The sequence below is a fragment of the Camellia sinensis genome, chromosome 1 (genome assembly GCF_055761805.1).
Source record: "Camellia sinensis isolate YWXY chromosome 1, ASM5576180v1, whole genome shotgun sequence".
Classification (NCBI taxonomy): domain Eukaryota; kingdom Viridiplantae; phylum Streptophyta; class Magnoliopsida; order Ericales; family Theaceae; genus Camellia; species Camellia sinensis.
The window spans coordinates 163,292,784-163,317,882 of record NC_138961.1 but is presented as its reverse complement, the minus strand read 5'-3'; the positions used below and the strand labels follow the sequence as shown (position 1 = coordinate 163,317,882).

Here is a 25,099-nt window from a genome sequence, read left to right as displayed (position 1 = left end):
AAGGTTCTGCATAGCCACACAAATTTTCTTTCCTGGATGCATTTAGTTCATGTATTAACTTTATCTGTTGAGGATAGCCTGTTAGGGTTTAAGTGTAATTTTTGCATTTGGGCACCTTATGGTCTTGAATTGTAATCTGAATTTCATTCTTGTTAAAATCACACACTCTGTCTTGTATAAACGAATGCAAAAAGTAACAAATATTGCCAAAAAAAAAAAGTATCATACATTAATCTTTACTCAAAAAGCATGAAGAATTCTAGCATCCCAGTTTTCTTGCCACATCCTCCTAGTACCCTAGACAAAAGTGGATCTCACATTTATTTATGAGCATCCCACAACCTTGTATAAATAATGGGTAACAAAATGTAGCCCAGAGAGAGGAGAGGCTACACTGCTCAAGACTTTGGGTAATATTTGTCAATTCCTTTTACTTGGACTATGTTCTTTTAAGAGAACAACGAACAAAATTGAGCAGCTGAAGAAAGTTTTGTTCACATTGATCAGTAACTAGTTCAATTAAGGGGTTAATTAGAGGATCGATAAAACTTTAATGAGATTTTGATTTCTCCACGAGAACAATCCGTCCATTCCACTCAGTCTTGTCAAGAGCTCTAATCGCTGCATCAGCTTCTTCATCCCTCTCCAAAGATAGAAAGCCGAACCCACGAGAATCACCCGACCTTGCATATCAACAACAAATACTATGCTTTAACAATCAGGGGAAAAAAAAAAAAAAAAGAGAGAAGAGAAGCAAGTTCCTCTACAAAATTTGCTGATTCGCTCTAGTTCTGTAGTTCCATGTTTCATACAAGCATAAATTTTTTGATTTCTTGGTGACGTAGATACACATTTCAATGAACCACCATCCACAAGGCGGGACGTTTGACGAGACTCTAATGGAGAACCTAAATCCTGCCTATTACAACGTGGTGAATGGTCATTGGAACAAATTTCTTTCCCCAGACCAGAATTCTCAGGTGAAGCAGAATGTTTCACTCTCTGTGATCTAGAAGAATATGACTGATCTTTAAGATCTTTCCCTGAACCAAATTGTCTTTTATCCCTAGGAGACTGGAACATACAAGGAGACCTTTCCGGTGAAACTGTTTTTTGTCTTGCTGTTGCCGGTGATTCAGGTAGTTCAGGATTCCTTTCAGTTGGGGAGTTTCTTGAATAGTAAATGTTCTCACTCTTGGTTCCATCACTGCTCCCGTGTGACCTTGGAGACGAAAACAACTTTTTTGTATGAATAGTTGAAACTCTCTCTTCTAATTCTTTGAACACAGATTCAGATTTAGTCGACTCATATAGCAATGTCTCTGAAAGGGTTTCTTTCACTATGTTGTCATGGGAATGAGAGGTTACGCTATCGTCCATGTCTTCTCCTTGATTTGCATCCTCCATTGAATAAGATTCCCATGCACATGTAGAAACTTCAGTTTCATTTTCATGATGTAAACATTCTACGTCTAGTTGAGAGGGCTTACAAAGATTAGTGCCACGTAACTCCTTAGCCTCTAGTTGGTAATGGTTATCATTAGATGCAGACTGCAAACTCTCTTGATCATAGATGATTGTCGTTGTGCTCATAAAAACATCATCATTATAAGTTGTCTGCGCAGGTGAATGTAATTTTTCACAAGGAGATGCAGAAATATCAGTATATCTGGAATCAGAAGGCAGTGAGGGGGAACAATCTTGCCCTTGCTCATTATCTACGTCAAGTTCATTACCTTTTGCTAAGTTTTCATACATATAATCTTCAGCGTTTTCTTTGTGATTTAGCACAAAATTTATGTCAAATTCTTCAACAAAAGAAGGGCTCTGTTCCTTCTGAAAATGACTCATTCCTTTAGTCCTTTCTCAGGGGAACTGACATACATCCCTACAATAATCAAAATGATAAAGAAACAAATTAAGAACATATCCTTGGAACAAAAGCTATGAATAGGGTAGAACACAAATAAACTCTCCACACTGCCATAATGCAATCCCCAGAAATCAATCAAATCTAAAACAGAATACTACATTCATCATTAGATCATATGCATGCATTGAAGGAAATATATGTATATATATATATAAGGCTTATATACTTGACCAATGAGTATATCTCAGTGCATTTGTAATCACTATCACAATAATATAGTTTGCCTAAACAACCACTATTCCCTCAAAACTTGCAATGAAGCATCCTCTTCTATATAAAACACCTTAACCACACAGTGAATCAAACATCTTTAAAATTAACCCCTCCGAAGAAGGCATTCACATAAAATCCATATCCAAAACTTGAAAAACATTTGTGACAGACCTTAAAGATGCTCCAACTATATTGTTGGTACAAAACATGTATGGAAAGACAGATTCAGGAGGTGCATGCTTATATCTTGCTTACATTTCTCAATACATTTTTAGAAGAAATTATCACAACTAAGTTTCTTGAATGCTTCAACTTTGTACAATTCCTCGTAATCACAGAGCCTTAAAAGTGCCTACATACATACTTATATTCAATTCGCTTAAATATGTCTATGCAATCATGTAATCTATAATATTCTTGCATTGATATGAAAAAGGCAAAACAGTGCTGGTAAGTTCGACTTCCAAAATTCTTTTCGACTCAAAATTTTCGGAAAGAGTACAGAATAGAATGGGATGAAGAATGTAGGAGTGGCTTGGGATTTTGCAGCATTCTCAAATTTATGAAAATCAGAAATGGAAAACATTTGTGACTAATCTGCACTAGAGTAGGAGCACTAATCTACACAAAATACATTTCAAGCTCTCTCTCACACACACAGACTCGTACAGAATTCAACAGTCTCTGACACAACTATTAGCTTTGAATGATTAAATAATCTTTCAATTCAAAGTGTTAACTTGCTTGATGATGATGTTGAAATTTTTTCCCTTCCCTCATGAGACTTAGGATCGCAGATTAGCTTTTTTCACTTCTTCTAATGTACATTGTAAATTGAATCATCATTCACCATTGCAATGGAATGATCATTTCATAGGATGGATTCTGAGACACCAACGGATGCGTACTTCACCAATCTATTACAAGGGGGATCCAACCTTTTAGGTGAATTTATGATGAAATCTCCAAATCAAATGGGTCAATGTTCAAGCCAACATGGTGAAGTGGCTGGGCAAGAGTCTCCATTGTCACCCCAAATAGAATCCACCACAAAGAAATCACAACGTGGTGGCAACTTTAGTACAGAAGAAGACAATCTCCTTGTATCGGCATGGCTCAATACAAGTTTGGATGCAATACACGGAAATGAGCAGAAGCACAAGACATATTGGAATAGAGTTTGGGAGTATTTCCACAAGTATAAGACTTTTACTTCTGAACGTAATCAAAATTCTTTAATGAATCGGTGGTCAACTATTCAACTTGGAACCAATAAGTTTTGTGGGTTCTTTGCTCAAATTGAATCAATGCATCAAAGTGGAGTAAATGAGCAAGACAAGGTATACATTGTGTACACACCATTAAATTAGATGTAATTGTCATTTTGTTTGAAGATGCTAATTAGTCTTTATTCATTTAATTTTTCAGATTGGCAAGGCCAAACTTATGTATCAGGAATTCCAAAAAGCATCATTTCCTTTTGAACATTGTTGGAATGTGTTGAGGTACCAACCAAAATGGTTAGAGGAATGTGAGAAGAAAAAATCGAAAAAAAAAAAACATCAGCAACATCTTCTCCTTTTGCTCCAGAGGCGATAAATCTAGCAGATGATGACGTCTCACATGATGCTTATGTAGACTTGGAGAGGCCACTAGGTAGGAAGGCTGAAAAAGAGCGGTTGAATAAACGAAAGAGTAAAGATTCAGCTGGTTCAAATTATGCAGGGATATTGAATGGGATAATGGAAGACAAAAAGAAAGCAAATGACAATAAAATGGAAATCCTTGAAAAAGCGTGTCTTCAAGAGCAAGAGCAGAATCGTATTAACCAAGAGCTTGAGCAAGAGAGAATTCGAATTATGAAAGAGGAAATCCAAGAGCGATTTCGTATTAAACAAGAAAAGATTCGAGCAGAACAATTGAAAGAAGAGGAGAGAATTATAATGATGGATACTAATGGTTTGTCTCCAATGCAACAACAATATTATCTTCACCGCCAAATGGAAATTCTTGAAAGTCAAAGGAGTACTAAATAGTTAGTTTTTATTGGAATATATTTTTCTATGTAAACATATCATGTTTTTGTTGAACAATGCCATGGTTCAGTGCACTTTTTTTGTTAAGTATTGATTTACATTGCTATGAAAATGAATAAATGATTGCTTAGGGGCATCTATATTCTGGATTATATAAGTATCTTTGTGTACCTAGGTTTATTTTTGGTGATTATTTGTTCATTGGTTGAAGTATCTTTCTCTGCTTCAGATTCTGTTTCATCTTCCTCTACTGTCTATTTGTTCTGCTGCTGGACAGATTCTGTTGAACAATGTTTATAACAGATCAATGCTGGACAGATTCTGTTGAACAAGGTAAATAACAGATTCTGCTGGACAGATTCTGTTTCATCTTCATCTACTATTTCATCTTCCTCTACTGTCTATTTGTTATGCATTAAGAAGACAGATTTTGTTGAACAATGTTGTTGGTGAGTTGGCTGCTGTTCTTGGTAGTCGGGGACTATTTGTCCATGATTTGTAATCAAATGCAATCCTATCAGGTGTTCCGCTTTTTGCAACAGAAATTCTAGAAAAGACTATTTAATACATCCATCATAGTTTCTTTGGTTAGCTTGATGAGATCTTTATTAACTAACCATGATGTATTTGACTAATTTATGTTTGACTTGCAAGAAAATTGTCATTTGACTTTTGTTTGGATATGATAAACTGAAGGTGCTTTCTACTTCTTACATTTATTTGTCTATCACAGTTAATAACGTAGAATTGACAATCTGTTAAAAAAAAAAAAAACATAGAATCGACAACAATCTTAACTGCTGTCATCAAGTTTAGGATATAATGAGTGAACTATACAGAGAAGGAGAACTGATGGTTTGATTTTAAAATCTTCTTTCCTTGCCTTTGGAATGTATATTGTTGTCAATAGAAACCCATCTCTGTTTGGAAGCCTCAACTCCCTAGAGTACATTGGTGGCTGTTTTACTTTATATTTTGCTATGGCTGCTGTTCTGCTGGTTGCTGTGGCACTCTTGTTGTTGGTGGCTGCTATTGGTTGTTGGTTGAGGTGTTTTGAGATGGCAGCATATAGATTATTTGGTAGGCTATGGCTGCTGTTCTGTGGCATTCTGGTTGTTCTGCTGTTGCACTCTGTTATGTTGGTTGGGAGCATGGTCACAACAGCAGCTGGGAGCATACATCAGCTGCAGCTGCTGGTGTGAGGGTGTTACCTGCTGGCAGCATACCTCGGGTGTGGTTGGATGCTTCAATTCTTGGTTAATGTTTTTTTTCTACTGAATTTATTGCGTAAAAAAATTATTGATTGACATATTTATCTGTCTATTTTGTTTTTTGGCAGTTGGGTGGCTGTATTTGATTTTTACATGGAGCCATGTGATGGGAGGTCATTGGTTGACAGTTCTTTGGTTTTCATATATAATTTCTTTTTCTTTTTCTTTTTTCTTTCAGCAAATATCATAAACTTATAGAAAACTATTATATTGTTTGGAGATTTTGAGTAATTGATCAACTAATTGATATCTTTAATGACTGAAATGCTTAAAAAAGCAGAAGAATTGAAGTCCTGCATTACATTTGGCTTCCAAGCTTTGCACCGATTGTTCCTCTAAAACATTTTCTGATGCTTCATGGAAGTTTGTAATATTGTATAACTTTTTGAGTTACTTATTTGTTAGTATTTATTTTGATGATACATAAATTCGTTCTAATGGAATGACGTATCAGTATGAGCACTTTGTGTTTATTAGATTTAGCAGATGGTGTTGTTGCTAACAACTGAATGATGACTATGATGATGAGTCAAGCCTGTAGGGACCATTGGCTGATTGATTGTTTTTACCATTTGTAGCTGCTTCGAGATTTTTTAGCTATTAAATAATTTTGTAGAGGACTCATCTTATGCATTATATTAAATTTACACCCATTGTATTTTTATGTAATCCTTCATGAGACAGGCTTTGGTTGCAAATTTGCAATTGCAGGGCATGCATCAGATCTTAAATTTGCCATTGAAGTTTATAGTCTCCTTCTGTAAAAATTCTAAAGAATACTGACAAAAAAATTATGTAATTATTAATGCTTGGAAAATTTCAAATTACAATCAAGACTAATGAGTTTTCATCATGTGACCACGAAATTTAAAATTACAAGTTGCTATGATTGACTATGTAGTTGCCACAAGTGCTCGACGAGGTCCGATTGTAGTTGAGAATGAGTTTCTCTATCTCTAATGTGATGATGGCGTCGAATGAATTCCATAAGTTCAGTTGTATGGTCATGTGAAACAGATACATGGGGATTTTCATCGATTTGTTCATAGTCGTAGTCTTCTGCTTCATTAACATCTCGCTCATCCTCAACAATCATGTTATGCAGTATTATGCATGCCTTCATAATATTCTTAAGTGTTTCACGTTCCCAAGAACGTGCAGGTCCACGTACAATTGCAAATCGTGCTTGAAGAACTCCAAAAGCACGTTCTACATCTTTCCTTGCCGACTCTTGAGCTGCAGCAAAATGCTTTCTCTTATTTCCTTGTGGAGATGGAATTGTTTTGACAAATGTTGACCACTGTGGATATATACCATCTGCTAGATAGTATCCCATTGTATAATCATTACCATTGATTGAGTAATTGACAGAAGGAGTACGCCCTTCAGCAAGCTTGATAAATACAGAAGATCGTTCTAACACGTTAATGTCATTATGAGACCCCGGTAACCCAAAGAATGCATGGCATATCCAAAGATCATATGATGCTACTGCTTCTAAAATAATTGTAGGTTCATGAATATGACCAGAATACATACCTTTCCATGCAGTTGGACAATTCTTCCATTTCCAATTCATACAATCAATGCTCCCCAACATCCCAGGGAATCCACGACTTTGGCCAATTGTTAGCAATCTAGCAATGTCATTTTTGTTTGGTGATCTCAAATACTCATCAGAAAAAATTGTAACCACTGCTTTAACAAATTTTTTTAAACTTTTCATTGCAGTGCTTTCTCCAATCCTTACATATTCATCCATAAAATCAGCCGCTACTCCATAAGCGAGCATTCTAAGTGCAGCAGTCATCTTTTGATAGGAGGACAAACCAAGGACTCGAGCACCATTTCTTTTTTGAACAAAATATGGTTCATGAGCTTTTAGTGTAGAATGAATACGGAGAAAAAGAGAACGATTCATTCGAAACCTTCTTCGAAATACATTGGGAGGATATATTGGTGATTCAGCAAAATAGTCGAGAAAAAGCCTTTGGTGGCCTTCTAAAGTATTACGCCTAATGAATAGACGACGTTGTATAGAACCACGACGTGATCTTGATTCTTCCTCCATTTTGAGTACTGTAACTATCTCTAACTCATCATCAGAGTCCGACTCATTAAGAATCATATTGTGTACAGAATTGCGACGCATAGTGAAAAAATAAACACTTAATGTTAAAGAAAACTGGTTGAGGTAGATGAAAATTAAAGAGGAATGATCTTATTTATATTGAAAAAATATGACCGTTAGAAAAGTATCTATTTCAAAAATATAACCGTTGCAAAAATATTCATTTGAAAATATAACCGTTATAGAAGTTTCTATTTAAAAAATATAGCCGTTGCAAAAGTACCTATTTGAAAATATGACCGTTATTACAAAAGTTTCAATTTAAAAATATAACCGTTAAGTGTCCATTTGAAAAATATAATTTTTTTGAAAAAATAAATAAATAATAAATAAGGAATATTTAAATTGAATGGAGAAAGAAATGGAGAGTTTGTTGGAGCATGACAAGAAAAATAAGGTTAGCTAAAATAGAAAAGTAGGTTTTTAGCTATAATTTGACTAAACATTTAGCTACTTTGATAAAGATGCTCTTACACCCTCATTACCAATTTTCTTTAAATTTTATCATTAATTTGAATTTTTTTTTCAACTAGTGACATGTTATTTTCCTATAAATAAAAATAGAGAATTGTTATTTAAGACAAAAAAATTAGGCACAATTTTCAAATCCAAGATGTGACAACCATTTAGCATATTAAATACAACATTCTCTTTGAAATTTTCTTTAATTATTAATCAATCATTTAATTTACATATCATTAAATTTTAAAAATAGATTTAAAAAGTAAATTTATATATTATTTTTCATAAAAATATTTGTAAGATTATTAGAGATGCATGAACGTTTGTATTACGGTGCAAGGCAAAACTGTGATATGACTTGAAACACAAATTTTATTTGTATTTTTATGTTTTTATGCTTCCTTCGCCTTAAAATGTTAGTCTCTTTTGAAAAATTTAATTTTCTTTGATAATATAGTTATTATATTTTAAATATATTAATTTTTTAAAATTATTCTTTGATAATATTTTTTTTTAAATATTAATTGTCATAATTTTTTTTTTGTATTATTAATATATATTTTTTTTAAAAAAAGTAAAACAAGAAATTCATATTATTGTAATTCTTAATTTTTATAAAATATAATAAAAAAATTAATTTTTTTTGGCTGAATTTTACTTTTATATTTTGATTTCTATTCTTTTTTTAAGGGCGAATTACACTAACGGTCCCTATAATTTAAGTCTTGTATCATTTTAGTCCCTAACTTTTTAATTGTAACACATTTGATCTTGAATTTTGAACCTTGTTTCAAATAAGGACAATTAAAGATAATATTGCTCAATTTTAAAGGTAAAAGTAGTCAATTTGATAAAATATAAAATAATTTGACAAAAATAAATGTCAAAAAAATATTTTTGAATTTTTTAAAATTATTTTTACCCACTAAAGATAAAAATATGTAAAATTGATAAATCTTTTAGATATTCATTTTTTTTTACTAAAGTAATTTTTGTTATGTGTTTGAATGATGATCATATAATGGGTGGTTATTTTTATTTTCATAAATTAGTTTCTATTTTTTCCAAAATCGAATATAGCGACAACTTTGATATCATTATTAAACCAATCTATTAAAAGTTCGTTTGGGAAGTGGGTTGGCTTTTTGGTTATTTTAGCCTGAGGCTAAAAAGTCTCGTTTGGAAAAAGTTTTTTGGTTTTTTTAACTTTTTATGAGAAAGAAAATGTAATGATTATGGATTGAATGTGATATTTTGTCTTATTAGATTAAAAAATCTATTTTGTTTTTTTTTTGTGGCTAAAATAGCCCCAAACCAACCCTTCTTCCCAAACGAAGCCAAAATCAAAAAATCTAAAACTAAAAACATTTGATATATTAAATATATCGATTATACATTAAAAGCTTAGCAACTGTCCATTACATGATCATCATTCAAACATATAATAAAAATTAATTTGATAAAAAAAAATTAATAAATAAATGTCTAAAAAATTTATTAATTTTACGTAATTTTATCTTTGGTGAGTAGAAATTATTTTTAAAAATTCAAAAATATGTTTTTGACATTTATTTTTATCAAATTAATTTATATTTTATCAAATTAACAACTTTACCCTTAAAATTGGATAATTATATTTTTAATTATCTTAATTTAAAATAATATTTAAAATTTAAAATCAAATGTATTATTATTAAAAAATCAAAAATTAAAATAATACGAAACCCTCTCACTATAATTCGTCATTTTTTTCAATATATATAGTTTTGGGGAATACAACTTAGTTTTGTTAATTAACACTTTCATAACGATGTGTTAATGTCAGGGGAGACTGATGCACGTGTGTCCCCCGGAATCATCGATATGTTTGAGTCAAAAAGTCTTAAGGATGCCTTGCACGTGCCTCTGCGGTCAAAGGTCCAAAAGCACTAATTGCACACGAGTCTCCACAATTATTCTCTTATTTTATTTATTTATTTTAAATAACAATAGAGAAAAGCCCAGATACAAGCTAGGATAGCATAAGAACAGTGATGAGAATACATTCCATGACATCTAAACCATTGTTTCTTTTCACAATTTAAATGAGATGATTACATTCCCAAATAATTACTAGAATTTTTTTCTCCAAGACCATGTTTGTTTGGTTCCATAAAATGAAAGGGACTAATAGTATCATGAGATTAAGTAAGAAAATTATTAAGGTAATAGTATTGTTGAAAATATAGGATAAACCTTTTCGATAATAAAGGAGAAGTCACTTTTCTTGGCATCTTGTTTGTTTTTACATCATTGGATTAGTAATACTATAGATACTATTAATATATGAAATTAATATTTTTTAATTTTTAGTATTTTTTTAATATTATAATTATATATTTGTTCTAAAATATATAATTTTTGCTTAAACATTATTAAAATTTACTAATTCCCTTACTCAATTTATAATCCTAACCCTCCTATAGCTTTGTTAGTTCTATCACATGGGGGATTACTAGTCCAAAAGGATAATTAATTCCCTTACTCATGTCTTCAACCAAACACTTTTTAGGTGGGTTCCACTGACTATTAATTTAAAGGGAAATTACCCATAGGTCCTATGTGAAACATGTGGACACTATTTAATCCAGCAACTTTTTGAATAGACCCAAAAGTCCTACTTTCTTCACTCTCTCTCTGCTTTTTGCTTGACTCTTTACATTTTCCTCTCTCTCTTTTTTTTTTTTTTGCATTTTTCTCTCATCTTCTTTGTCATGAACCTACTACCGGTGATCACGTCTTTCTCCATTGATCGGGGTTCACTGAAAACCACCGACCATCGAAATCAACTCGTGACTTCACCCTCACCGACGACGAAGATGATATATTTCTGACGAAGAAGAGGAGTGGATCTACTCAGATCTGATGTAGATCTGCATCAGAACTGAGTAGATCTACATCAGATTTGGCTAGATCTAAACAAAAAATAGTTGCCGGAGTCCAATCCTCTCTCTATATTTGCCTTTCTCCTTCGATCTTTTTTTTTTTTTTTCTCTCTGCTATACACTTATGTTTTTCTGTTCTAATGGAGAAAATTTTCAGATTCTGAACACTTAGTTTTCGAGTTTTAGTTACAGGCGGTGAAAACTGTAAAATTTTGCAGTTTCAAATTTTTTTGGTGCTGGAATGAATCATGGTATAAAACTGTAAAATTTTGCAGTTTCAAAATTTTTTGGTGCTGGAATGAATCATGGTATAAAACTGTAAAATTTTACAGTTTTATAACATTCTTTAGAACTGTAAAATTTTACAGTTTGATTAATAAGGATAAATGCTTAATAGATTTTTGCTTTGAAACTGTAACACTTTACAATTTCAAAACTTACTTTTCAGTTTGATCAATATTGGAGATTATTTGCTTGAACCTTACAAAAATTGAAAAATAGCATATGTTTTTCCCATTGTTGCTATTTTTTGTCGTTTCATTTTTTTTTCCTTTTACTTTATCAATATTTAGCACGTTTTGCTATTTTTTTTTGCTCTAATTTCTCCATTTATTTTTTTTTTGGCAAATATTCTAGACATTGCGGTGAGTCTCCAGTGATGTTCCTAACGTCCAGTGAACATTCTGAACATTTCGACAACTTCCATTAACGTTCTTAATACTCCGGTGAACTTCCGGAGAAACTCCGGCGACTTCCCGGTGATACTCCGGCGACTTCCCGGCGATGTTGAACATTCCGACGAGTCTCCGGCGACCGTTTGACGAAAGTCCGACGGTAGTAAGATGTAACAGTGTCTGTAAATTTTGTTTTAAAAAAAATAAGATTTTTTTGGTAACAATTAAAAATGTATAGGACTAATTGGTACAAGTGTTTTGTTTGAGAATTAGCTGGATCTTGAACTTCGTACATGGGACTTATCAGTAAGTTCCCCTTAATTTAATCTCCCTTCCAAAAGAGCCAAACAAACATGGCTTAAAGTTCTGTTTGTTTTCAGAAGTAGGATAGAGAGAATTATTAGTGATGAGATTATTAATATAAAAATTATTAGTGAAAGGATTAAGTAAAATTGTATTTGTTTTAATAATAGTTGTTAGTGGGAGATTGTTAAATTATTTTTATATAAAATATAAAATAAATAAAAATTATGGTTTTTACCCAACCAAAAAAAAAAAAAAAAAAACAAATATTAATGTTCAAAATGTGTCGCCGCACATGTAAAATAAAAAAAAAAAAAATTTGCACTTGGCCAGACAACCGGCCAATCAATTGGCCGAACAAGCAGTTACACTCTAATCCGAACCATCTCTTCGCTCAGACTGCTAGCCTCTTCATCCAACGCCTTTCATTATCTACACGGACTCTCAATTCGAACCTTAATTTTGCAGACAAACATGAGATTGGTGCTGATGACCAGACTAACGGTTTAGTCTGGAGCTCTATCACGAATAACAATGGGGCCTAAATTTTAAAATTTCATTAATCTCCGACAATATATAAACGAATCAAATAATACTTCCCCATTAAAAACAATACAAATTTTACATATCTATTTATCTCTGTCTATATTTATATCTATCCATCTATCTATCTATCTACTCATTTTGGCAACCAAAAAAAACACAAACACACACACACACACACATTTTTCCTGATTTTTTTTTTTTTTTTTTTGTCTCTAGTAGTCTTTTTTTGAAAATTATGTCAAATTTTTTTATTTTTCTGATCCGTTTTGTCGAGATGAATCTAAATTTTTTTTTTTCGAAAAATTCTAAAAAAAATACTAAAGACAAAAATAAGCAGAAAAAGATTGCTTACTTTAGCTTATTTTTGTCTTTTCTAATTTTTTTTTGGATTTTTAAAAAAAATATATATTTTCTAGTTTGTCTTGTCAAGCTGAATTTAGAAATTTAAGGAAGTGTTTGGTAGAGTTTTAGAATTAAAATTTGAGAATAGAGTTGTATTTTGAATTTGTGAGTTTTGAAATTATGATCTGAGTGTGAAAAATTTGTTTGATTATTAGTTTTGAAAAGAAGTTTAAATTGTGTTTGAATTGAGTGATGTGACATATGATATTTGATACAAAAATTTACAACTCATAATCAAACACACAACCTAAAATTCTATTCAAAATTTATAAAAAAATTTCACAAATATATTTTTTTGTAATATAAAAATAACAGATGTAAAAAAAAAAAAAAAAAAAAAGGAATACTGTTTCGGTCAACCGGCCAAATGACCTGTGGGACGGCCAATTAACCCAAATTTTCTCGCATTGAAAAGAGTTTTCAAAAATGAGTGTGGAATTAATTTTTAAAAACCTTAAACAAATACCACACTTAAAAGTGAGTATGAAACTATATTTTTAAAGCTCCACCAAATGGAGCCTAAAGCTTTTTAAATTTTTTTTTAAAAAGTTCACCAATGATGAAAATAAGCCAAAAAAAAACCAAAAAAAATCAAAAAAAGCCGTTCCCAAAACACTATATGTGAGGGCTTCCCGTGCTGATACAAATATGTCTCGTATTTTTTATTTTTTCAAAATACTTCTGGTGTTGATACAAATATGTCTCATATTTTTTATTTTCTCAAATTATCTGTATAATAGATTCTTAAAATAAAAAATTATATAGTGAAATAAATGAGACTTGAACCCATAACTTTAGATAAAAGAAACTACATATTTAACGCTTCAACAACATATAATATACAAATTTTTAAATTAAAATTAAAATATATATTTTATAAATTTAACAACACACCCATTAATGTGTATCTATATATGTGTGTGTGCCATTAGTGTGTATCTATATATGTGTGTGTGTGTGTGTGGGGTGTTTAACATTTCCCTTCTAATAAAATGACAACATCTTCAAATTAAAATAGGTCTTGTCTCTTACTAATTCAATATTGTTATAATTTTTACTGTAAATAAAAATTACTCATTAGATGGTGGCAATGAGTTGGAGTAGGGGTTGGTGGGTAGAAGGGTTGATTGGTACTAAGGGGTTATTTGAGATGTTTTAAATAAGTGTATTTTTTGCTTTTTTATGAAATATGAGTTAGATTTGAAGTGATGTGGTAGAGAGGTAATGTGATTTAAATAAAATTATGTGACTTAAATAGGATAGTGACTTTTTAATTTTTTAACTTTTTTATGAGATGACAAATAAGGCCTAAGAGTGTGTGTTTGATCGTAGGATAGGAAAAAATATTTTTGTATATGAAATTGTAGAAAAAATATATAAATAAAAAAAGAGAGAGAGGAAATTTTGGATTTCTTTTAGGGGTTTTATAAGAAGGAAATTTTTGTATTTGAAAAACTATATTTGTTGAACGGTTGTTAGGTTGAGGTAAGGGGTCAATGTGATTTCATTAAATACATGAGTGGTATTTGTAATTGTTAGAAATCTTACTTGTTGTTATTGGAATTATTTATTTTTTAAAAAGAAGGAAATTTAATATAAAAATAAAAAAAAAAACTTAAGATTTGACTTCAATATTAATTAAAACCTAATTTTTAAATTATTTTAATATAAACTCTCAAATTCTAAAATTACATAAATTCTAACCATTAATTAAAGGGTAATTTAGATAATTTAATAATTTTTTTAATTTTTTTTTATTATTACAATTGATAACTACTTCTCACCCTTTATGGTCATCCATCAACATCTCTTCTTAACTCACTGACATCACTCCATCCCTTTGTTCTATCCGTTGCTCTACTCATCCTCTTCTCCAAACTCCCTGTCACCCCTCTAATTCCTTCCCTAATCCATTTCCATCATCGCCGAATACCACCAAATGTGATGTTTTAATCTCACCAGCAGAAATTAGTTTGAATCTATTCCCTCTCTCTCTAGGAAACCCTAGCCACTCTCTCTTTCTTTGCTATTTAGAAGGGAGAGGTCCGTTTCATCCCCCGCAATTTCTATCACAATGCTAGCCATTACCATTCATCTTATCGCTATTATCAATTTGCTACCGAGGAAACTTTTAGCTCTAGACTCAAATTTGATTCATGATCAAGATCTAATACTGTTAAATGTGTTTTTATAAGTTAGACAATCACCTCAGATTTAAAATATTTTATTTTGTAATGTAGAGGCGGAGATTAAGGTACCAAAGTTAATAGTTGAGACAATGAACGGATCATGAGGGTGATTGGTATTGTTTGTTTAGTTGTGATCATTTTTTATTTTATTTTTCCCAATAGTATCTCTATGGAGAGGTTTTCTCCTTTCATGGAGGTTGTCTCCTCTTTGTGTGGAGGTTTGTCTTTTCTCTCTATGTGAAGAATCATATCTTCTCTACGTGGAGGCTCTTTTGATCTCTTTTGGAGATCTATTTTGTATTTCAATGTACTTTATTAGATGATTTATTGTCAGATGTGTAAGATATTACACTTTGTATTTCTACATTAAAAAAAAAAAAAAATCTCACCAGCAATAAGATGCATCTTTTGCCTATTTTTGACCTATCAATAAATAATAAAAAAAAGGGAAAACAATAAATTAGTATAGGGGTTAAATTTTTTTTTCCAAAATAATCGTAAAATTTATATATTTTAATTATTAAAATCATAATTTTTTTCATGATTATTTTCAAAAAAATACATCAGATTTGTAATTTTTCCATAAAAAAATACAAAAACATATGTAAATTTTATTATAGAGAGAGAGAGAGAGAGAGAGAGAGAGAGTTTGCAGTTAAGAAGAGAATAAATGATGATAAACCCCAAGAATGAATCACGGCCGCATCGCATGATACTTGCAAAAGTGTTATACGTTACTACAACGCATGTATTCCACGTGGTGTATGATCCACGGTTCTTATTCCTTTTCGTTTTTGTTTTTTTATAATTAAACAAAAATAAATATTTTAAAATAATTATATTGACTTCATTGAAATTTTTTTTAAAAATATAACAAATCCTATTAAATTTTATGGAAAGCCTCAACAAAACTAATATGACTAAAATACACATATGATTTAAAGTATACATTTTATAACATTTCAGATTTTAAAATATGCATTTAGTTTCAAATTATTCCCTAAACTATACATTTTCTTGTATTTTCAACGTTAATTTTTTAATTTTGTTATTTTTTTGTAAAATTATGAAAATACCCATTTTTTTGTTATTAATTTTGAACCAGACTAATGTTTAGGACTAAAGTTAAACAAATTACAAACTTTAGAAACTAAAATGGAACGATTAAAATATTAAGAATTAAAGTGTAATAAAATACATGTTTTGGAGTGTATATGTATTCATACAATTAATCCTAAAATAAAATCAAAACTAAATTGTTTTTATACAAACAACTTGACTCAACGCTAGACAATTTTTTTTTTATTATGCTTCTGCTTAACGTACACAAACAAATAAAATAAACGAGAAGTATCACAAATTCACAATTTTAGATTTATAAATTTACCAACAATAATATGCTAAGAGAGTTGGATCTTATAAAGTTGAGTGTGTAACAAATTAAAAATTGATACTTATAATACTATGGCTTGTTTTGAAAATTTAGTTAAAAATTAATTTTTTTATTTTTTATTTTTAAAAAATGTGTAAAAAAATAGAGACATGATGTGACCCAAAATAGATTGAAAGTTAAAATATGACTTTTAATCATCTTTTCAAAATAGACTTATATCATTGCGGTCAAATAATAATATTTTTTTTTTTTTTTTTTTTTTTGGAGTCTCCAATATTTTTCTAAAAAAACTTTGATAATATTCTATCCATGGCAAAACCACGTGTGATATCACGTGCCGTTGTAAAAGAATGTACTAGGAGCTGGTCAGCAAAAGGTGCAACTGGTTTGGATCAAAAAGCATAAACTAATCGAGAAAATAGTATATAGAAACCCGGAAAGGTTTTACTTGGCCCGGCAGGGTCGGTGTGCTCCGAAACCCGAGAATCTAACGTGGGATTTATCGTGCAAAATAAAACTACAAAAAAAAAGAGAAAAAAGTGGGATTTGGATCCGATTCGTTTTTAGGGCAATGCATCCGTTAAAAAATCTGGATCCTTTCCTTCAATTGTAAAATCTGTTGAATTATGTAATGAATTTACATTTTTATGAGATTAATTTTTATGACACAAGTAAAGTGAATGTCAAAATTATCCGATCCGATTATATTTGTTTCAATTCGATTTTAATAAAAAAAAAAGGGATAATATTGATAAGGTGGGATAAATTATAAGAATATCTAAATAAAAACTGTCAAGATTAAAATAAAATATGAAATTGTATCATTAAAATAAACAAGTTTAAAATTAAGAAGTCACATGCAAAATCAAAAAAATCCGACCGGTTGTCATTTCTATAAATGATGGATATAAAGATCAAAGATACATGATTTAAAATTATAATTCATTCTTAAAAATACTTAAAATTCTAAGGTGCCGTTTGGTAACACTTACATTTTCAGTTTTCTGTTTATATTTACAAAAAATTAAAAAACTCAAATGAAAACTTGTTTGGTAAAATTTTTAATTTATAAATCAGTGGTCTCAGTTTATAAATTTGGCCAAAAAATGAAAACAGAAAAAATGTGTTTCCATTTTGAGTTTTCAGTTTTTTTTTTTTTACCACCCAAGACTAGCCACCACCCGCCACCATTTTCCACCACCGTCTTCCGCCACCACCACCCACCACCCACACCCCACTCCCCACCCCCCACCACCACCTACCACCACCACTCACCACCCACCGGCCACCACCACCCACTCGCCACCACCGCCCACCCCTTGCCACTACAACTACCACCACCACCACCACCCACCACCCACCTGTCATCCACCACTCACCACCCGCCGCTACCATCCACCATCCGCCACCACCACCCGCCACCTACTTGCCATCACCACTCACGACCCACTTGCCACCACCATCCACCACCTGCCACCACCAGCCACCTGTCACCCACCCACTCGGCAACACCACCACCACCACCACCCACCCGCCACCTACCTGCCACCACTACCCATCACCACCCACTCGCTACCACCTACCACCCGCCACCGTCACCTATCCACCCACCCACCTACCCACCACCCGCCACCACCCACCACCTGCCATCCACCACCCACTTGCCACCACCACCCACCACCCGCCGCCAACACCACCACCACCACTACCCACTCGCTACCACCCACCACCCGCCACCGCCACCCACCTAACCACCATCACCACCCGCCACCACCACCCGTCATCCGCTACCCACCTACCACCACCACCCACCACCCGCCACCACCACCACCACCCACTAGCCACCACCCACCACCCGCCACCGTCACCCACACACCCACTACCACCACCCGCCACCTACCCGCCACCACCCACCACAACTTTCCATCCGCCACCTACCTGCTACACCACCCACCACCCGCCACCGCCACCACCACCACCCACTCGCTACCACCCACTACCCGCCACCATCACCCACCCACCACCACCCACCACCACCAGCTACCCACCACCCACCGTCACCACTTTCCACCACCGTCTTCCGCCGCCACTTGCCACCACTTGCAATTTTTCACTCTTTTTTATATTTTTAAATTTTTTTAAACATTTTGTCAATTACCAAACGCGTTTGTAGTTTATGTTTTCTTAAAAATAAACAAAAACCAGTTTATAAAATTTTTGTAAATATAAACTGAAAGCGTAAACGTTACCAAACACACTCTAAGCGATAGAAATTTTAACTATGAAATAAACTTATTCCAATTTTGGAAAGTGGATTTTTTTAATTTATTGGCTTATTATAAAAAAACGTGTAAAAAAATAGAGAGGTAATATGAGCCACATAAATCAATAAACTAATAAGTTAGCTTCTTTTTTTCTTTTTATTTTTGCCTTCTCAAAAGAGTTTTAATTTACGAGAGGCTTACATGTAGATCCTAATAAGTAAATTTATTTTCTAATAGTTTCTATGATAATTAATGACATTTTTTTTATCATACACTATTAAAAAACGACACTAATTATTAACTTTCAACAAAAATTTGAAAATTGTTACAAAAAATGTTACTAATGATAAGTTTTAACGACAGTTTAAAAAAATCGCCGCAAAAAAGTCATTAATTTTTAACTTTCAGCAACACTTTTAAAAATTCGTCACGAAAAAATATCACTAATTGTAAGTTTAGTGACAATTTATAAAAATCATGACAAAAGAAAGTCACTAATTATCAATTTTTAGCGACATATGCAAAAAATTGTCACAAAAAATTAGTTTTAGCGACGAATTTACTAAGACTTATTTTCAATAGGATTTTATGGGAATTAAATTCAACTATTAGGACCTATTAGTAGTTTACCCTTAATTTATTATGACTATAGGGAAATTCTATTATACACACTCCTTAAAAATGGTGTACCATATGCACCCCTAATTATGTCATTTAAGAAAAAAAAAATTATGATTCATAAGAGCATCTCCATCAAAATAGTCAAATTTTTAGTTAAATTTTATCTAAAAGTCTATTTTTCTATTTTAGTTAACCATCTTTTTAAATACATTCTTCAACAAACTCTCTGTTTTCTACTCTATTATATTTTTATCTTATTTTATTTTCAATTCCAAATTTAATATTTAAGAGAGAATTAAAATAATGAATGATCACATTTGTTTAGGGTAAATAAAATTTGAAGAAAATATAATAAATTTTACAAATTTGCATAATTACATTAGACTCCTTTACGGTTTTAATTTATGGAACACTTAACCCATTTTTCTTCATAATTTATTAGTCTTAAGGATAAAAAAAAGTGATTATTGTCATCAGTTTTACATTAAATTATATATTTTATTTTATTTATATTTAAGTTTTAAAACTACCTACATTTGATGTTGATTTAATTATGTCAAAACGTATGATTCATTGTATCCAAAATTAAGGGAAGTTAATATAATTTATCCGAAAAAAATTATATTGAATTTACATACAAAATGATGCGACACTTTATACTCCATTCATCTCAATTTAAAATAACTATTATTCTAACTTATATTTTAAAAAATAACATAATTATATCATTTTGATTCAATTTTTTTTTATAAAATTTTTGTTTATAAGTATTTTTTCTTAATTTATTAAATTATGTTTTTTTATCTTATGTATTACAATTACATTAATTTAATAATTTCACCACTCGTATTTATTATTAATATATTAATAATTGATTAAATGATAAATAAAATATTTAATTGATTAAATGATAAATAAAATATATTAAATATTTTATTATCTAAAATATTTGTTGAGTCATGTTTTTCTAAACATATGTAACTAGCGGTTTGATATTCAGCTAAAGTAACTAGTCAATAATTGAATTTGGTAAAGTGTGTTTTTATAATTTTATACTATAAAATAACCAAGGGAATGTTATGTTCTAATGAGCTTAATAATAATGCTTTAAGATTTTTAATTATATCTCATATGATATTTAGTTATGATTTTTTTATTTTTTAAATTATAACTCAAAAAACATGGAGTCATACTATCTGTTTAATTATAAAATATATATGGTATGTATATATATATTTTTAATTATAAAATAATACATAATTTTGGTAGGTAAATGAGAAAGAGAGAAATAAGGAAAAAAATGGTGGGGGAAAGGGCAATCTAGTGTGAGAGGGCAAAACAGACTTTGACGGAGAGAAAGAAAGGAAGAAGCAAACAAAAAAAAACCAGAACTGTAGTAGTATTAGAAGTCTAGTTCAAAGCTGGCGTAAGAGTTAGTAAATTCCGCCGAGTCCCAACAAATTCCAACCATGTTTTTGTACATAAATGGCTGAATGATGAATGCATGATGAATGAGGTTGGGTCTTGGCCTCTATCGTTCCTTCCTTCCAAAAACTCTAGTTCTCTCTCTCTCTCTCTCTCTCTCTCTCTCTCTCTCTGGATGGATGGATGAAAATAAAATACGGCCATACCACCGGCATAGAGGTTCCGACCTGCCCCCACTTCCAATCTAACCAATAGTTAAATGCTCACTCAACTTTTTCAAAATAATAATAATAATAATAATAATAATAATAAATATTTATCAATAAATCTCATTTCATAAACAAGTAATTTAATTAGTTCAAATTTTTTTTATTGATCTGTTAAGTTCTATTACTGGAGAATTTTTTTTGTGTGGTCCTATTTTTGATTTTGATATTGTTTTGATGGACAACTATACCCTTTTATTAATATGACATGTATGATGTGATACTCTAATGTGACAGGTATTAATGTAACACTCCAACAATGCGACACTCTAAAAAAATTAAAAATTCCTTAATGTACTTTTTGTAAACGTAACAATATGACGAGAATAATGTGATACTCAAAAAATTTTACTCAAAAAAAAAAGTTAAAAACCCCTTAGTATATATTTTTAAAATATGACAACATAGCGGGTATGATATAACACTTCAAAAAAAATAAAAACTCCTTAGTGTGTTATTCTCAAACGTGATAACGTGGAGAGTACGATGTGACACTCTAAAAAAAATAAAAGCTCTTTAGTGTGCTTTTTTCAAACGTGACAACGTGACAGGAATGATGTGACACTTTAAAAAAAATTAAAAGTTCCTTAGTGTATTTTTTTCCAAACGTGATATGTAATACTCTAACGTGGCGGATATGATATAACACTCTAAAAAAATTAAAAACTCTTTAATATACTTTTTACAAATGTGACACTATAACGTGGCGGGTATAATATAATACTAAAAAACTTTTTAATGTATTTTTTTTCAAATGTAACACTCCAATGTGGCAGACAAATGAGTCATTAGGCATCTAAATGGACAAAGGAATCACAAGAAAAAAATATGGAATTATATGGATTATAAGTTCAAAATGTGGGACTTATTGGTCAATCTCCCTAATAATAATCACTATGTTTGTTCTCAATTTTTTAAAAACACTTTTCAAAAAAATTTATTTTCTTGTTTTTCGTATTTTTTTTAGTTTTAGTGAATATTTTTAATATTTTAAGTAATTTTTTTAAAAGTAAAATTTTACTTTCTTGTTTCTCGTTTTTAATATTTTAAACACACCTAATATAAATATACTTAAAAATTATAATTTTCTTGAAAAAAATCTTTAAAAAATTTATTAAATACCAAAAATACAAAAACAATAAGAAAATTAAGTATATTTTTCATATTTTTGTATATTTATTAATTTTTTAAAATATTTTTTCACAAAAATTTTACTTTTTAGATATATCTGCGTAAGGTGCATCTAAAAAATTAAAAATATTACTTAAAATTTAAAAAATATTCACTAAAAACAAAAAATATGAAAAATAAAAAACTCAATTTTCATAAAACTAAAACCAAACACATTGAATAATTTTGGTGATATTTACAGAATGTGTCAATTTTTTTTACAATAATTTTATCTTTAAAATAAAGGGTAATTACAAAAAAATACAATTAAGTATATTTGACATAATTATATAAGTCTTTCTTGATATTTTAATTTTCATTTACGTAATATTTGAGCTTTTTTTTTTTTTTTATTCAGGGGTGCTTGGCATAACTTATATAAGTATAATTATTTAGATAAGTGTATTTATTTGAGTTCAGCTTGCTTGTTTTTATCTTTCAGAAAACACTTTTTAGAAAATTCAACTTTCTTATTTTCTGTGTTTTTTTGTTTTTACTGAATTTTTTTAATATTTTAAGTAATTTTTTTACTTTTTAGACACACCTAATATAAATACACCTAAAAAGTAAAAAAAAATTGTAAATTTTTTTTAAAAAAAATTCACCAAATACCAAAAACACAAAAAAAATACAAGAATTCAGTACATTTTTTGTATTTCTATGTATTTATTAATTTTTTAAAATATTTTTTATAAATTTTTTACTTTTTAGATACATCTAACTAAGGTGCATCTAAAAATGTAAAAAAAAATGTTTAAAATTTAAAAAATATTCACAAAAAACCAAAGAATACGAAAACTAAGAAACTCAGTTTTCGAAAAACTTAATCCAGAAAACTCAAACCAAACACACTTTCTTTATTTTTCTGAAATTTTTTCTTAAAAAATCAAAAAAAATTAGATCATCTCAAATACCCCTAAGTAATTCATTAATCACATGATTGAAAAATGATATTATTATATTTTTTTTATTAAAATATATGGTTGCGTTTGGTAGAGCTTTGTAACTATGATTTGAGAGTATGAGTTGTATTTTGAGTTGATGAGTTTTGAAATTTGATTCGAGTCTGAAAAATTTGTTTGATGAAAGAGTTTTGAAAATAGTTTTAAAAAAAGTTTTGAATTGAGTGGAAAATTTTTTATGTGGCATTTGATATTTGATACAAAAACTTACAATTCATAACCAAACATACAACTCAAAATTTTATTAAAACACATAAAAATGCGGAAAATATTTTTTTCGAATATATAAAAATTAACATATCAATTGCAAAAAAAAAATAATAAATAAAAAAATTACACTGTTCTGGTCAACTAGCTGGACGACCGATTAGGCCAAATTTTGATTTTTTTTTTTGAAAATCGCGTATGAAACAGAGTTGTTTTTCCAGAGTTTTGTCTTGGTTGTGGAAATACAATTTGAAAGGCGTTACCAAACGTGAAGTTAGAATGTGTGGATAAAAAACTATTTCCAAAATCGTTCCAAACAGAGCCTATATTTTTAATTTTTTTTAATTTCAATGCCTATTTATCATCTGTATGGTTCATACACTTTAATACTAAAATGGATCAATATAATTATGTAAAAAGTTTGAGAATGATTGTAATTTCCCAAAATTTTGAGAGTAATGAGTGTAATTTATCCCTATAAAAAAAAGAAATGCCTGAGCTCTAATTGAAGAGCAACTTTAGTGTTGGTATGGGTTCTACACGGTGGATGTTTTCTTTTGTTTTTGTTTTGTTTGTTTTTTTTTTTCCAAGCAATTGTCGTACCAACTCTATGGCAACGTGCTTCTCAAGGCATGACAAAGCCTTCGTTCAACAAGAGGGTTATGATTAATTTAATTTATTAAAAGATAAAATGGATTAGAAATCAATAAAGGTCTCTTTTGAAACATAATTTTTAGTCACTTTTTTTTTTTTTATTTGTAACAAAAGTTAAAAGTTGACTTTTTTGATCTTTTTTTTTATTTATTTGGGAAGTTAGTTTTTAGCCTATGGTGAAATTATAATTCTACCCCTCATGAATCAAAATGTGCTATATGAGTAATGTTGTAAATATTTTAAATTAAATGGAGGTAGTTTGGTTATTTATTGTGATTTGACATCATAAACAAATATTAATTAAAAAAGTCAAAAGTAACTTTCTACTAACTTTTCAAATTATTTATCTAAAAAAATCAAAAATTTGATTAAAAATGAAAAAGTCACTTTTTACCATCTTCCCGAAATAAGTCAAATAAAATAAAATATCACGTTTAAATTATAAATTATAATCATTTTACTTTTTCTTTCATAAAATTATATAGGGCAAATTATAAATATCCCCTCGAAATTTGGTGAAAATACAGATTCCTCCCTGAGGTTTGAGAAATTACAAATTGCTCCCTGAGATTTATATTTCCATAACAAATTGCCCTCCTGAGATTTTTATTTTCATATAGATTCCTTCCTAATTTGTTATGCAAATTTAACTTTTAGAGGGCAATTTATAATTTTTCAAATCTCAGAAGAGAATCTGTATTTTACCAAATCTCGAAGAGGTGTTTCTAATTTGCCCAATTATATAAAAGTCAAAAATTCATTCCCAAATGAAGCCAAAGTACTTTAAGTTGGGGAAATTGTAAATACATGGAACAGTGGAAAAAAAAAATACATTACAAATGATTTTTTTTTTTTTTTTTGTATGCAACTTTAACACACAGCTCATTCACCCAAAAAACAAAAACTCTAACACACATAAAAGAGTTGCATCAAACACAAGAATGTATTTGCACCATGCATGCAATGGAGTTACACTATCATAAAAATATAAATTTTTTTGTTTTCTTCTCATTGCTCCACTTTAATGCAATTTCCCCTTTTAAGTTTATAAAA

At 30.2% G+C, this 25,099-nt stretch overlaps 1 protein-coding gene across 1 annotated transcript; it reads right to left on the bottom strand.

Annotated features, from left to right (window-relative positions):
• Positions 1-6,336: 6,336 nt before the first annotated feature.
• Positions 6,337-7,605, bottom strand: LOC114318854 (uncharacterized). The gene is made up of 2 exons (XM_082916602.1): positions 7,058-7,605; positions 6,337-6,844 (listed from the first exon to the last, which is right to left on the bottom strand). Exons 1-2 carry the CDS (start codon positions 7,603-7,605, stop codon positions 6,337-6,339), a joined length of 1,056 nt encoding a protein of 351 aa, XP_082772728.1.
• Positions 7,606-25,099: the final 17,494 nt, after the last annotated feature.